At 46.7% G+C, this 16020-nt stretch overlaps 1 protein-coding gene across 1 annotated transcript; it reads left to right on the top strand.

Annotated features, from left to right (window-relative positions):
- Positions 1–1120: 1120 nt before the first annotated feature.
- Positions 1121–14224, top strand: BOLA3 (bolA family member 3). Its single transcript, XM_068272406.1, has 4 exons — positions 1121–1421; positions 4318–4441; positions 8653–8741; positions 13916–14224. Exons 1-4 carry the CDS (start codon positions 1383–1385, stop codon positions 13979–13981), a joined length of 318 nt encoding a protein of 105 aa, XP_068128507.1. The 5' UTR covers positions 1121–1382; the 3' UTR covers positions 13982–14224.
- Positions 14225–16020: the final 1796 nt, after the last annotated feature.

Genomic DNA, 16020 nt, shown 5'->3' with positions numbered 1-16020 from the left:
TTAATTACATTTACATACAGGCCACTTAACATACATACCCCTCTGAAAGATACACAGCAGATAGAAAAGTGAAAAATATGGCTTCCACGAGATACAATATGGCTGCTATGTTCTGCATATTACCGTACATATCATCATCACCACATAGATCCTCACATAAAGTGTACCTAAAATAAACAATATAGGCATATTTATACTTACCTGGGGATTCCTCCAGCCCCATTAGGTTTGTGGGCACCCTCTGTCGCTATCTGGCCACTCATGCCCTTCAGCGTGCGCCACTGTCACGTTCCAGCGCCCAGGAGCTTGCTGGCGCAGAACGCTCGCGGCTGCAGGAGTGCAACAAAGGGCGTGCGCGTGGCCGAGACGCACATGTGCTGAAGAGTGTGGCCAGCCCAATTACCGGGTCAGATAGCAGCAGAACTGAGTGGCCCAGAGAGGATGGCCGTGGAGCCCATGGACCTCATGGGGCTGGAGGAAGCCTCAGGTAAGTATAAATATGCCTACATTGTTTATCTCAGGTTTTCCATTAAGTTGATGTGTCCGGCTTCTTAAAATTTGGAACCTCGTTCAGAATTCTTCCAATCAGAACCTGCATCTGGACAAGGTGTTATAGGACAACTATAGCAAGAGGGATATGGAGGTTGCCATAATTATTTCCTATTAAGCAATACCAGTTGCCTCCCTATCCTGTTGATCACCTGCCTCTAATACCTTTAACGCAACTTAGAGCGGCCACAAGGTGCGACAACGGTGATTTAGCAAGTTCTGTTCAGAAAAATTTGGAACAAGGTTCAGAATTTGAAGAAGCTGAATTAAGGTTTGGCATTAATTCCTGCATTTGTATATAGGGAATGCCTTATTTTCAACTATAGTGGAGTTTCCCTTCATCCATCCATGTTAGCATATTTGCCTGTTCTATACTTTCTACGCTAGCAGACTGTCAGCTAAGAAGACCAGTACAGTTTTAACATTTTATTTTTATAATCTTAGGCGCCCTCTCCTGGCCAAAACTGATATGGCGCTAGTACTATAAAAATTCTGTAGCATATACGCAGAATGATGACGTCACTCCACTCGCGTCCATTACAAGAAAACTTTATTAGTTCTGCAGCAAGAATCCTACAGGAGAACACCTCATTCAAATGTTTACTTTACAGAACCCGGAAGCAGATAATAATAAAGCACGTTATTTGCTCATCTGTAATCGCTAATGAACTCGAAACACGAGTAATGTTTAGAAAGGATAAAGTTCCTTCAGAAGCCACAACTAACATGGCTGCCCGGCACTCAGTGACGTCAGAAGCGTGCGACTCGTCCAGTAATTAGCCGAGTAGTAACTATTGACATTGAGCTGCGAGCAACCTGGAGAGAAGAGCAGCATGTGGGCCATTGGGCAGCTGATGGCGAGGACTGCCAGGGTGAGTGCTGTGTGATCTCTGTGCTAGAACCTCTGAGAGATACTACTTATTTCTCACAGACACAGCAACAGTCATAATAATATTTTAATGTTATGTGATTAATGTCATATAAACAGGAATACTGTGTGATGATCATTATGTTAAGCTCTGTGTATAAATCAGAACAGTTTGAGTTGGTTACTTTGATTTTACATACTTAAACATAAGATAACATAACAAACATGTATTCTACAAGATGTTTACAGAAACTGGCAGGACTATTTGTTGAAATTAAAGAGTGCAATGTGCAAATACAGTATATAAGGGTGAAAGAGCCTGGTATACATGAGGCAAACCTAAAACAGAAAAAGTTTACAGCCCCTGGAAGTCTATCAGGTCCCACACTGAAGTCTGCCGCTGTAAGATCGTGATGCACAGCTGGGTCATGTTCCTCTGCGCATGCGTGTAGTGCATCTCTTGTGATCGTGCTCCTGTCGCTGAGAGCACTCTGCACGTGCACAGTTCACAAAGACTTGAACTGCACAAGCGATCTCAAGAGGTGCGCATTTGCCGAAGATCACAACCCAGCCGCGGGTTGCAATCTTACAGAGGGGACAATGGCAGCCTGATAGATTTCCAGGGGATGGAGGAAGCCTCAGGGGAGTAAAACTTTTTTGTTTTAGGTTTGCCTGGTGTATCTTTTAATGTACTTCCAAGGCAAAATTAAAAATCTATGTTTTACTTACCTGGGGCTCCTTCCAGCCTCCACGTCATCTGGCGCATACTGTGCTATCTGGCGAGTATGCCCCCGATGACATCGAAACGCAGGCGCAGAAGAGCCGACCCCGCCAGCAGGTCGCCACCATTGCGGGTGGCCAGCGGGGACGCTGAAGAGGACAGGTGCTGCGGCGAGGGATTGAGATTGGCTGATCGGGGCTGGAAGAAGCCCCAGGTGAGTAAAACCTAGATTTTTCATTTCGCCTCGGAAGTCCTTTCACCACTGAGGGATTTTACCCCTTGAGCACCAGAGCAATTTTCACCTTTCAGCGCTCCTTCCATTCATTCATCTATAACTTTATCATTACTTATCACAATGAAATGAACTTATCACAATGAAATGAACTATATCTTGTTTTTTCCGCTTTCTTTAAGTGGGACATTATGCCAAGAATTATTTTATTCTAAATATGTTTTAATGGGAAAATAGGAAAAATGTGGGAAAAAATCCATTATTTTTCAGTTTTCGGCCATTATAGTTTTTAAATAATGCATGCTACTGTGATTTAAAACCCATGAAATTTATTTGCCAATTTGTCCCGGTTATAAAACCGTTTAAATTATGTCCCTATCACAATGTTTGGCGCCAAAATTTTATTTGGAAATAAAGGTGCATTTTTTTAAAGTTTTGCGACCTTCCCTAATTACAAGCCCATAGTTTATAAAGTAACAGTGTTGTACCCTCCTGACATACATCTTTAAAAAGTTCAGTCCCTAAGGTAACTATATATGTATTTTTTTTATTGTAAATTTTTTTTTAATTACAAAAAAATAAATAAATTGGGGAGTGTGGGAGGTAATGAGTTAATTTTTTGTGTAAAAGTAGTGTATTTGTATGTGAAAAATGATTTAGGGTGTAGTTTTACTATTTGGCCACAAGATGGCCACAGTAACATTTTATTTATGGGACCTGCAAGCGTCCGGAAGGACGCTTGCAGGAAGTACAAAGAGGCTGGGAACTTTTTTTTTTCTTCACAATGATCGCTGCTTCTCGTAGAAGCAGCGGATCATTGCGGGGGCTTAGAGCAACGAACAGGAATGGATTTTCCCGTTCATTGATCTCCGGGCATGCGCGTGTCGGCGTGCATGCGAGAGGGAGTGCGTGCATAAGCGAGCGGGAGCACAGGCAGCGGGAGGGAGTGCGGGAAGTACGGATTTCTCCGTCCCTGGTGGTAAAAGGATGGAAAAAGGGACGGAGAAATCCGTACGGGTGGGGGTAAAGGGGTTAAAGCAGATCTAAAACTCTTGCACAGGAGACAGGAAAGCACAGAGAAATCCACTATGTGTATGTTTTTATAAATAACTAGTTGATCTAGGCTTATTTAAAAACAGTCTCCAGGTCTCTTTACGCGCCACCGCCGCCAGTTAGTGCGCGCGTGCGCACCCACCTGCTGCGTGCCCCTGCCTGTCCTCCCTGCTCCCTGGCCCGTCCTCCTGTCCCAACGGTTGACTGTACTGTCTACATGCCCAGTACAAAAAAAAACCACGGACACACAGACAGGGAAAGAGGATGATGCAGGGACAGTTAGGTTTTATCTCAGCAAGAAATTACAAGTGTAATGTGAGCTGTCAGCTTTGGGTATGACGACTTCTATGCTAATAAGTAAACACGGGAGGTTAACTCTTTCTGTGCTTTCATGAAACCAGTAAGTAAGCAATCTGCAGGATGTCTGTATGAGCTCTATAAGCTTTTAAAGGTTATTTTACTGCTGCTGATCTGTTAGAGCAGAGAGGAAGTTTTGGTTTTAGGTCTGCTGTAAGCTGGCCATACACAGATCGATTTGTAAATGATTCCTTCTCCCAGTCAAAATGGGAAGGTTGATCAAATTGTATTTTGATCAGACGCCCACAAACAGGAATAGACGTGAAAGATCACATCGACCAGGCCCAATTTTGGCATGCAGTGTGTATATCATTAACCCATTATCAATTGAAATCCTACAATGCATTTGAATTTTTGAGTCCAAAATTGATCATTTTTGATTGTATCATACACTATGCCCAAGAATCGTTTTCTGTGCGAATCAAATAATCGCTGAAAATGATGGATCTGACATGAAAACCGAGCAGGCTTTTGTAGGATACTAGTTTAGTAATGAATCTGTAGGAAAGCTGTTGAAGTAGTTCTCTCATTCTCCAGACTTGTGTCCTGTGCAACATGACGAGATCGTTCGCTTCACAAACAGAAGGGGAAGAAAGGATCGCGCAAGTCCTGAAGGCCAAGTTCCCCAAAGCTTCTTCTGTGCAAGTTGTTGACATTTCAGGTAACTGATAAAGCATCATAATTCACAATAAAAAAAAGGAACAGTCATATCTACAGTTCACTTCCTCTACTGAATTCCCTGAGCCTAATGAGTCCTTTGTTCCTTGTGGAAAAAGGGAAGATAAATATCATTGTTTGAACGCTATGGCTGCAGCAGAATGGATGCTATTGTTTACTTATTAGTGAGGCTCACACAAGGTGCCCATACACTAATCTATTTTCATTGGCAGATTCGATCACTGATAAAATCTGCCAGGGATCAATGCCCTAATATGGCCTAATATGGTTGTTGATTGAAATGATTGATCACACTATGGAAGCTCTTGCTTAAAAGAGGCGCAGCAGTAAGTCATTGCCTAGGGCCCCATAGCCAATATTTTCAGGGCGAAAAAGAAATGCAGCCTAGTTATTTAGTAGTAGCAGTAGACTATTATACAGTGTTAGCCATCAATAAAAGCAAGAAGTTTTGAGTCAGGATGATAAATGGTATCTTCCTGACTAAAAAATTCTAGCCTAGTTATTTGTATGCCTAGCACCGTACAAACATACAGGGAAGTAAAATCTTGTGCTTCTGGATACCAGTTGTGTCAGCGAGGAAAATTACCCAGTTTGTTCAATCACCGCTTCCCGTGTCGCGTCTCCATGGCAACAGGACGTCACACGATGTGACGTCAGGACATGCCAGTGTATTGCACGCTGGCTACCAGCATGTAATACGCTGGTGTGTCATGACGTCACGTCCTATGACGCCCTGTTGCCATAGAGACACAACACGGGAAGCTGTGATTGAATGTGAGTTTCAAATCCCCCGCCGCCCACTCGCAACTCTGCAGGGAGAGAGGGCGGAAAGGAGAGGTATCCGTCCGCCTTACTACGGACTGGTATAACAGGCCGGATTCGGCCTTCAGGACGTAGTTTGCCCAGCGCTGCTCTAGCTGCTCCTTTTTGCCTGGCTGTAAGGCATGCTTTAGGAAAAAAGAATAGGAGAGGAGGAGTGCTCCACAGTGTAAAACAGTTTTACTTAGTAAAGTTTGGGCAATAGCCCTCTCGATATGACCTCAGGAGTGTCGCCTGCTAAACCGCTGTGGCCTGCAGCAGTCTGTCAAGGTGGAAAGGGACTCAGGCAGCTGCCCCGTCAGGTGTCCATGTGCTGAGGAATCACAATGCGTTTTGGCGTATCCACGCCTTCATCAGATAAATGAGGGCTATTGCCCAAATACTACAGGCTCATTGTGGTTTGTCACATAGTAAGTGCATTTTGTGCATTTTTACTAAATAAAGCTGTTTTACACTATGGATCGCTCCTCCCCTATTCTTCTGTACATACATTTGTCTATCTCATCATATCACCTTGGGTACCCTTTAAACTAAACAATAACAGGCCTGAAGGAGGAGAGGAATGGGGAGGGAGTAGTACAGTCAGCTGATATCTGATTGTTGAATAAAATAAAGGTGACTTGATGGTCAGGTGACTTGATGGTCGATCGACCATCCAATTTGATTATTATAATCGAATTGGATGGTAATAGGTGCTGCCAAGTGCATGCCTGACCGACAAAGTGACCAATTTCGGTATGGAAATTGGTCGCATTGTCGATTGCGCATACTGCAAGATGTCGGGCTGAAGTTGGTTGGTCGGGTGTGTGGCGGTACGGCGGCCAATTTGGAATGAGTGATGAAACCACGAAACCCCCGCCGCAATGTATAGATGTCCATCACCACTCCACCCCTACCCCCTCCTTGTGTGCATTTATACATTGTCTCTAGTGTATGTGGATAGGCGCTCCAATAAATTGCTTGCACATCAGTAATACATGTAGAATAGCCCCCCCCCTTCGGGGAAAGACTCACCGGATGTCGCGGCCTACTGGGCCCGTATTCACCTTCGGGGTATTGGCCACCCCGCAGCCTCTCTGGCAGTCCACCAATCAATCTTCCACGTCTGTCTGGGCAATAAAAATGCTCCACATAGCGTAAAAGCGTAAAATTTATTCAGAAGGATAAAAAATATTTATGCCCATTGGCATGTAAGGAGTAAATATGAATGTACATTCAGCAGCCAGTCCCTTACATAAACCGCCACTAAAACGGATTAGGGGATGCAGGGGTCACGCTGTATTCAGCTAGCGGCAAGGCGCACACCTCTGCCGCACTATTCACCCCCTGAGATAGTTGTGGGGGGCCCCACTGGCTATCGCTGAACAAACTAGCTAAGTTAGATTAAATTAGTAAAAGCAGCTCTTCCTCGCACATGCAAACAGCCGCGTCCGGCTGGCGCTGTGCGTATGACGTCACTCCGTAGCTCCGCCCAACGTTTCGTTGCCTTAGCAGGCGTAGTGTCGTAGTGTTAGTGGCGGTTTATGTAAGGGACTGGCCTTTTCGTTGCCAGATCTAACGCAGGCGTAGTGTCCCCCCTACCTCAGCAGTAGATGCGGAGGGGAGGGCGCATGCGCAATAGTTACTTAAGAACGTCGCTTGCCGTGGCTCCGTACCCCTGATGAGTTGCTAAGGCAACGAAACGTTGGGCGGAGCTACGGAGTGACGTCATACGCACAGCGCCAGCCGGACGCGGCTGTTTGCATGTGCGAGGAAGAGCTGCTTTTACTAATTTAATCTAACTTAGCTAGTTTGTTCAGCGATAGCCAGTGGGGCCCCCCACAACTATCTCAGGGGGTGAATAGTGCGGCAGAGGTGTGCGCCTTGCCGCTAGCTGAATACAGCGTGACCCCTGCATCCCCTAATCCGTTTTAGTGGCGGTTTATGTAAGGGACTGGCTGCTGAATGTACATTCATATTTACTCCTTACATGCCAATGGGCATAAATATTTTTTATCCTTCTGAATAAATTTTACGCTTTTACGCTATGTGGAGCATTTTTATTGCCCAGACAGACGTGGAAGATTGATTGGTGGACTGCCAGAGAGGCTGCGGGGTGGCCAATACCCCGAAGGTGAATACGGGCCCAGTAGGCCGCGACATCCGGTGAGTCTTTCCCCGAAGGGGGGGGCTATTCTACATGTATTACTGATGTGCAAGCAATTTATTGGAGCGCCTATCCACATACACTAGAGACTTTGATTGATGGTACACGCATCTGGGAAGGAGCGCACCCACTTCTAACAATTATAGCGTTGTTTATATTGATTGGTGGACTTTATTGCCTGCAATATTTGAATATTTGTTCCCTATGTGAGCGCAGTATCGGGGTGTCTATTGATTGATAATTTGCATTTATACATTACCTGTTCTGTAGCAGCCTCCACGCGGTGTCCGTCCATCTTGCCCAGTTCTGCATACTCATACATGCTAGCTGCGCACAGCGTCTGACGTCAGGCGCTATGTGCAGCTAGCGTGTACGCGGCTCTTAGAACCCGACAAGATGGACGGTCAGCGCGTGGAGCCTGCTACAGGACATATATAAATGCACACGCTGGGGGGCACATTGATTCATTGGGGGCATCGGTGGTGTGGACGTGACGGGCTCAGCCGATTTCCTGAAGTTTTCATGCTGAAATCTATAGGGCAGCAAGGTGGCGCGTAGTGGTTAGCGCGCTCGCCTTACAGCGCTGGTTCACCTCCCAGCCAGGTCAACATCTGCAAGGAGTTTCTTCTCCCCGGGTCTGTGCGAGTTTCCTCCGGGTGCTCCAGTTTCCTCTCACATCCCAAAAACATACAGATAAGTTAACTGACTTCCCCCTAAATTGGCCCTAGACTACGATACATATACTACTACACGATACATAAATAGACATATGACTATGGTAGGGACTAGATTGTGAGCCCCTCTGAGGGACAGTTAGTGACAAGATAATATACTCTGTACAGCGCTGCGTAATAAGTCGGCGCTATATAAATACTTAAAATAAATGAGTACATTGGCCTGTAGTATATGGGCAGATTCGAAACGAGACAAATTTATCTCTTAGCAGATTCAGGGATAAATTTGTCTCTTTGTCGAATCTGCCCATAATCCTCAGGTGTATGGCTACCTTAAGTGTTATGGCTTGGGTGGAGATGGTAGGAGGAGGTGGTGTACAGCTGAGGCTACATTACCACATTAGCACTGACCAAATCAGCATTGCCTTTTGGCAGTATTTACTGTACATTCTCCAGTACAAGAACACATGGATTTTAGGTTGGAGTACTGAGAATTGAGGGAGGCATTCTCTAATTGATATGGGACAAGAATGATGTATATTTATGCTATTTCAGGAGGCTGTGGGTCAATGTATGAAATCCACGTTGAATCTGAAGAGTTCAAACAGAAGCGCACAGTACAACAGCATCAGATGATCAATGAAGTAAGTGCTGTCTTCTTGTTGTACGATCAGTATTCTTAACTAATATAAGAAGTGAGTAGTTAAAGCCTGGTTCACCTCCCTAGATTTTGCATTGTTTGTACAGCTGGCTAGAGGACTAGCGCAATACTCACACAATCTTCAAATATGATGCAGCCAATGCAGAGAAATGCCCTCTGGCAAAGCCAGTCACGTGACTCAGAGATCTGTGGAGTTGTTAGTTGAGTGGGTGTTCTCTCCTCAACACAGAGCTACCACTTGACCCCACCCACCACCTCCCTTTCCTGCTATGAGAGTTTAGCGCTTTGTGACCAGTACTGCAGCCACAACTGTGCTCACTGTGCAGTAGGGATGGTCAATGAGAAGCAAATAGTTCCAGGTTGATGCAGGATTATGTAAATTATGTATGCAAATTTATGCAGTAATCGAATCACACCAAGGTGGCTGGTTCAGTTTCAAGATGCATACAAAATTTGCATCAACTCTGGGCTATTTACATCTCATTGACCATCCCTAGTCTACAATAAGACAAGGTAATTTTGCACACTCACATGCAAATGTAGTAAATGTGTATATGTTACGGCCAGAACCCGAAGTGTGGCCACTTCTAGTTCTGGCCGGCCACTTCGGGTTCTGGCCGGCCAATGTGCGAAGTGGCCGCAGCGCAGCGGCCAATGTTAGGAATGGAATGTTTCCTTTGATTATTAATGTAGTTTTCCGTCCGTCTCTGGCCGCAAATGTAGCAAAACAGTTAGTTCATTGAATGAAATGAAGCTGGCGGCTCCGCCTCCTCTCCTCCGCCCCCGCCTCTCTCTCTCTCTCTTCTTCGGGCAGCCGGCGGGGACATGCGTGTCCCCGAGAGTCGTTCGTGGCGGCAGGAAAGCAGAGCGGGGAGGCTGCAGACATTGCTTCTGCCACCACCCGCTCTGCAGGGACGAACGACAGGATTGCCTGCCGCGACGAACGACTCTGGAGGGGACACGCATGTCCCCCGCTGCCAGTATCGGGGAGGAGAGAGAGAGGCAGGGGCGGAGGAGAGGAGGCGGAGCCGCCAGCTTCATTTCATTCAATGAACTAACTGTTTTGCTACATTTGCGGCCAGAGACGGCCGGAAAACTACATTAATAATCAAAGGAAACATTCCATTCCTAACATTGGCCGCTGCGCTGCGGCCACTTCGCACATTGGCCGGCCAGAACCCGAAGTGGCCGGCCAGAACTAGAAGTGGCCACACTTCGGGTTCTGGCCGTAACATATATATGTTTAGTCTACAATGAGGTACCATTTCTTACTGCTCTAATTTAAGCTTTTTATAATGGCACTGATAAGAGTAAAGGCCTGTACACACGCTAGATCAAAGTTGGCTGAGGCGGCCATTAATGACCACCTCAGCCGATAATCCGGTGGCCCCTGACCACCGCCCAGAAAGCGATTGGCAGGCGGATAAACTTGCTTAAGTGACGGCCGATACCTTTCTTCTCACCGCACGTCACAAGATGTCACGCATGCGCCGCTCTGTTTGCCCTCCACCTCCCCGCATAGCAACAGAATGCATCGTCTGCTGTACAGCTCACTCGGCATCTGTATAGCATTCACCCAGCGATGTTACCCGAGGGGTCGTATCCCGATCCATATTGTCCGACATTAGTCACGTGTGTGTATGGACCATTAGACCCTATAGAGTTTTAGCTGTACAAGCAATCGCTGAGCAGCAGCACAGAGGAGATGGGCTGGGCTAGTCTTGTGCGCAGAGGGAAAGAAGGCTGATATCCCCTCCTAGCTTTACCTGTGTGGCTTTCTCATTCTTCCAGTCCTAGGCTCCTATCCAGCACGTGTTACCCTCATAGCACATACATTGGTGAGCCTAGGGCACACATGATCCTGTTACTTGCATTTGAGCACAGTCTTCCTTCTTTGTGAGTGTCTATGTAGAGTCGTGTGACCTTGCTTTAGATGACTGCTTTTCCCATCACCGTTCCAGCTGTGGGAGCGCTGCTCCAGTCAGATGGGTCATGTGGCAATACACCTCAAGCACATTGATTAGAGTGCAGGAGATTTGGGCACTGCTGGCGCCACCATAGACCATGATAGGAATTACGGCTATAGCGGCGCACAGTGAGTAACTTCAGCGTCGTCGAAGTTAGTTTTAAAACACTGATTCGTCCGCCAGCAATAGCGAATGACATCATTCCTACCATCCACGTGGACCTGGAAGGGGAATAGTTATTAATGCCGCCAGGACTTGTGCAGGCGCAGGGTAAGCTATATATCAGCTGTATCCTGTGCCGAAGTCTCCCGGTGCCGATTTCACTCGTACATAATACACCTGGGTGCTTAGTCTGCGATAGTCTGCATGGTGCAGGTTTAGTGTTAGTGAAGGCATCAATTAGACAGGAATCCTTGTCAAGGTGAACTGGCCTTCACAAAATGCTGCAGCTTTTCGGTAAACTAATATTTTTATTAAAATAACTTTATTAGTGCACTTCACAGTGCATAGTTTGAATAGGAGTATAGCTGTCGCCAGTCCTTCCTGGGACCAGTTTTGAGAGGTACTTAAAGGATGCCCGAAGTGACATGATGGGATAGACATATGTATGTACAGTGCCTAGCACACAAATAACTATGCTGTGTTCCTTTTTTTCTTTCTCTGTCTGAAAGAGTTAAATATCAGGTATGTAAGTGGCTGACTCAGTCCTGATTCAGACAGGAAGTGACTACAGTGTGACCCTCACTGATAAGAAATTCCAACTACAAAACACTTTTCTAGCAGAAAATGGCTTCTGAGAGCAATAAAGAGGTAAAAAGGGGAATTTCTCATCAGTGAGAGTCACACTGTAGTCACTCAGGACTAATGCTGGGTACACACGTTGCGATTTCCCGCGCAATACGCGGGATCGATTCCATCGCGTCGATTTCCAACATGTTCGATCGTGTTTCAATAGATACAGCCGTCGATTTTGCATATTAAGTATGCAAAATCGATGGCTGTATCCATCGAAACACGATCGAACATGTTGGAAATAATCGAATCGATGGAATCGATCCCGCGAATCGCATGGGAAATCGCAACGTGTGTATCCAGCATCAGTGAGCCACTTGCATACCTGATATTTAACTTTCAGGCAGAGAAAAAAAAAGAAACACCGCATAGTTATTTGTATGCTAGGCACTGTATCCTTTAACACTGACACGCCTCAGGGCCCTTTCACACTGGGGTGGTGTGGTAATTTTACTGTACCCCACCACAGCCTAATAAAAGTCTATGGGGTAGTTTATACTACCCACGTTGTGGTATGCTGCACCGGAAGTGCCCTAACGTGAGCGCATACCTACGTTGCCGTGCGGCTCCTGCGGTGGACTGGAAGTCATGTATGTCTATGGGAACGCAGGGGTTTTTCAAAATGTTGGCGGTATCGCTGCGGCGCACATGTGTAGCTTTACAATACACTTCCGCATTTTCCAAACAGGAAGTGAGCGCAAGCGAGCGTCACTTCCTGCTTGGATGTCGTCCAGAAGGGGATTACCACATATTAATGTGGTAATCCCCGAAAGCCTGCAGTGTTCTACCCAGAGATTTTTTCCAGCCGGGTGGGGCGAGATGAGAGAATGCTGTGCTGGTGCTTCTGTGCACAACTCTGCTCACAGTTTAGGAGGAGGTGAGCTGATGACAGCCGGGTGGTCACCAAAACTAGGCGGGTGGAACACCCAGCTAAAATAGCCTGGGGAGAACACTGGCCTGTTTTTGGCGGTGCAATGCGGCCCAATCCACAGTCTTTAGATTAAGGCTAGTTTCACACTGCAGCGTTGCGTACCGTGTAAAACCCGGATCACAACACAATGAAACGTTGCATTGCCCAGTACACGTGCGTTGTGAAGCATACAGTTCATGAAAAGGATGCTTCACTGCAACTCTACACATGCACTTTGTACCACAGAGCGCGCCTCGCATTATACCAGTTCATTTCACCAATGATGTTGTCCTGTGCACCCCAACAAAGGTAATGGATGCCAATCACTTTTCTGTTCAGTTACAGAAAAGCGTTTAAAGGGAAGGTTCAGGGTGGCTGTTAAAAAAATAAAAATGCCCATCCACTTACCTGGGGCTTCCTCCAGCCTGTGGCAGCCAGGACGTGCCCTCGGCGCCGCTCCGCAGGCTCCCGGTGGCCGACCCGACCTGGCCAGGCCGACTGCCAGGTCGGGCTCTTCTGCGTTTCAAAATGCGCCTCATGGGGGCGCGCTGACGTCATCGGACGTCCTCCGGGCTGTACTGCGCAGGCGCAGTAGTTGCGGAGCGGCGCCGAGGGCACGTCCTGGCTGCCACATTTCGGATCCAGCTGTTGATCGACACCTATGTAAAACAAAATTGAGTGAAATTGAATAGTATATAGCCAGCTTAAAGAGGAACTTCATCCCTATCAGTAGCTGATACCCCCTTTCCCATGAGAAATCTATTTCTTTTCTCAAACGGATCAACAGGGGGCTCTGTATGGTTGATATTGTGGTGAAACCCCTCCCACAGTGATGTCATGACCATGGTCCTGACAGTTTGTTGTCTGTGAGCCTCATAGCATTGTGGGAAATAACAACAGCTTTTTCAAACTGGCAAGCAAGCAACATCTCCCTCTGTGCATAGAATTCTCAGTAACGAACATTCCGTACAGATCACCTGGCGGAAATAAAGATGTCACCAACAGTGATACATTTCAGAATGTGAATCTGAGAGAGATTTTACAATGAGCAAACATTGACTACATAATCTATAAATGAATAAGCAATTTTATTCATCGTTCTTTTCACTACAGTTCCTCTTTAAAGGACAACTGAAGTTATAAGAACATGGAGGCTGCCATATTTACTTCCTTTTAAACAATACCGGTTGCCTGGCAGCCCTGCTGATCCATTTAGCTCAGTAGTGTCTGAATTTAACACCAGAAACCAGTATGCAGCTATTCTTGTCAGACCTGACAATATTGCCAGAAACACCTGATCTGCTGCATGCTTGTTCAGGGCCGATGGCTAAAAGTATTACAGGGAGAGGATCAGCAGGACAGCCAGGCAACTGGTATTGCTTAAAAGGAAATAAATATGGCAGCCTCCATCTCTCTCTCTCGCTTCAGTTGTCCTTTAAGATCTGATCACATTTATTTACTTATTTATCCTCTCTTCCCACTTTCTAGGCCTTACAGGAGGAGATCAAGTCAATGCATGGGCTGAGGATATTCACCTCTGTCCCAAAACACTGAAGAGTTCTACTTCAAATGCAAGAAACTTTATGTAACATTTGCTGAACAATGTGACAAGTGCTGGCCTTTTTCACTCTTGCACATGGCTGTAGCATTACCAAATGGCTAATACCACAGCAGAATCCTGAGTGTGACCAGAAGGATCATCTAGAAGCCTATTTATATGAAGCTGCAATACGCACATCACACTTTACTAGTGTATGAAATTAATATTGTATTAAATTGTATGGGACTTGGAGAATACTTTACAGTGTCTTTGTATGTATTATTTAGAGCTTAACCTTGTCCGTGTGTTCCTGCATGTGCAAACCACAGGGCAGGCAGCAAATATGCAGTTCTGTTTATCAAAAAGTCTAGTGTGTGTGGTCTAACATTAAGCTACATACAGACGCATGATTAAAGTCCATAATCAGGTGTGGGTACAGTAGCCTCTGACCACCGCCCCGCAAGCCATCCACCAGGCGGATTAACTTGGCCGATTCTTTTGTGGCACTGCTTGTCCCGCCTCCTTGGATAGCAACAGAGTGTGTTGTCAGCTATACAGCAGACTGTGCTCCAGCCCGGCCCAGCGACGTTACCCGAGGGATCGACTCCTGATACCCAACAGGTGACATTAGTCAAAGGTGTGTATGCACCTCAGTGTTCTCCCCAGAATTTTTTTCCAGCCGGGTGGCATGAAAGAGTAGCCGGGTGGTGTGCGAGTTGCGAGGGGGGGGGGGGATTTTTTTCCCCCTTACAGTATAAGGAGAATGAGGAGTTGAGCCAGGTGCTCCTCAAAATTAGCCAGGTGAAGCAACTGTCTTAAAGAGCTTGGGAAGAACACTACAAATGGGTGTTACAGTTGCATTTCATGGGGAGACTGGTTTGGGCATCATGGTGACGTAGTGGTTAGCACTCTTTCCTTGCAGCGCTGGGTCCCCCGTTTGAATGCCAGCCAGGGCACCATCTACAAGTTTGTATGTTCTCTCAGTGTCTGTGTGGGTTTCCTCTGGGCACTCCAGTTTCCTCCCACATCCTAAAACCACACAGATAAGTTAATTGGCCCCCCCTAAATTGGCCCTAGACTACAAAACATACACTACATGATACATACATATGACTATGGTAGGAATTAGATTGTGAGCCGCTCTAAGGGACAGTTAAATGACAAGACAATATACTCTGTACAGCACTGCAGAAGATGTTTGTGCTATATAAATACCAAATAATAATACGGGATTGAGACAGAAACTAGTCAGCAGCAGCCTCCATCCCCTCCAAGTCAGCTAATCTAAATTGCAGGTCAATGCAGTCATGTTTGTTTTATCAGTCCCCTAGCTTGACAGCTCCCTGCCCTCTCACAAGCTGAAAAATCTGATAAAACGTGCTCCTGCTGGTTAGAGGACAATAGCAGAGACCTCATCCAGTGGAAGGGAGATCATTACTTATCTGCAGAGTTTACAACTTCTCCCACCACATCAGAAGAGCGTGTGTGTTGAAGTCAAGCAGCCGGGGAAAAAGGGGGCGGGGCGGCAGAACTCCGTGCCCTGCACTGCCCGATCACATGTGACTCAGCCTCGGAGCTGCCTGGAGAGGATGGGACTGGCTGCTGACATTCATGCAGCCAGCCCAGGGCAGAGGAAACACAATGTCCGTATTTGCTGGGGAGTGAGAGTCTGCCTGCAGCCCCAGGCTCTCTCCCCAGCCTCAAGTCACACAGCATTAGCCTGCCAGCATGTGTATGCGGACGGCTGCTGTTCTGTCTTATCGTGCTGCCCAAGTCCCGCCCCTTACAACCCGCCCAGCCAATCACAGCTCCACTAGGAAGGTGAGGTCACCCAGGCAGAGGAGCGCTCCTGCACTGTAAAGCGATGGCTTTTGCTTGCGATGGCTTTTGCTTCCGTGCCCCAGCCGAGCGCTCCTGCCTGCAGATTACAGTAGTGACATTTGCTAGCTACGCAAGTGCATACCAACAGGCGGGCGGGGTTTCAAAACACCCGGGCGGCCCGCCCACCTAATTAAGCCTGGGGAGAACACTGCACCTTATAGGATATCTGAGG

This window comes from Hyperolius riggenbachi, chromosome 3 (genome assembly GCF_040937935.1).
Source record: "Hyperolius riggenbachi isolate aHypRig1 chromosome 3, aHypRig1.pri, whole genome shotgun sequence".
NCBI lineage: Eukaryota > Metazoa > Chordata > Amphibia > Anura > Hyperoliidae > Hyperolius > Hyperolius riggenbachi.
This window is presented reverse-complemented; position numbering and strand designations above follow the sequence as displayed.

What these genes read in the sequence shown, in the direction of transcription:
- BOLA3 (XM_068272406.1), top strand. Translation starts at nt 1,383, where the DNA reads ATGTGGGCCATTGGGCAGCTGATGGCGAGGACTGCCAGG. An exon ending in TGATGGCGAGGACTGCCAGG is followed by an intron (nt 1,422 to 4,317) that starts GTGAGTGCTGTG and finishes CTCATTCTCCAG; the next exon opens with ACTTGTGTCCTGTGCAACAT. An exon ending in AGCATCAGATGATCAATGAA is followed by an intron (nt 8,742 to 13,915) that starts GTAAGTGCTGTC and finishes CCCACTTTCTAG; the next exon opens with GCCTTACAGGAGGAGATCAA.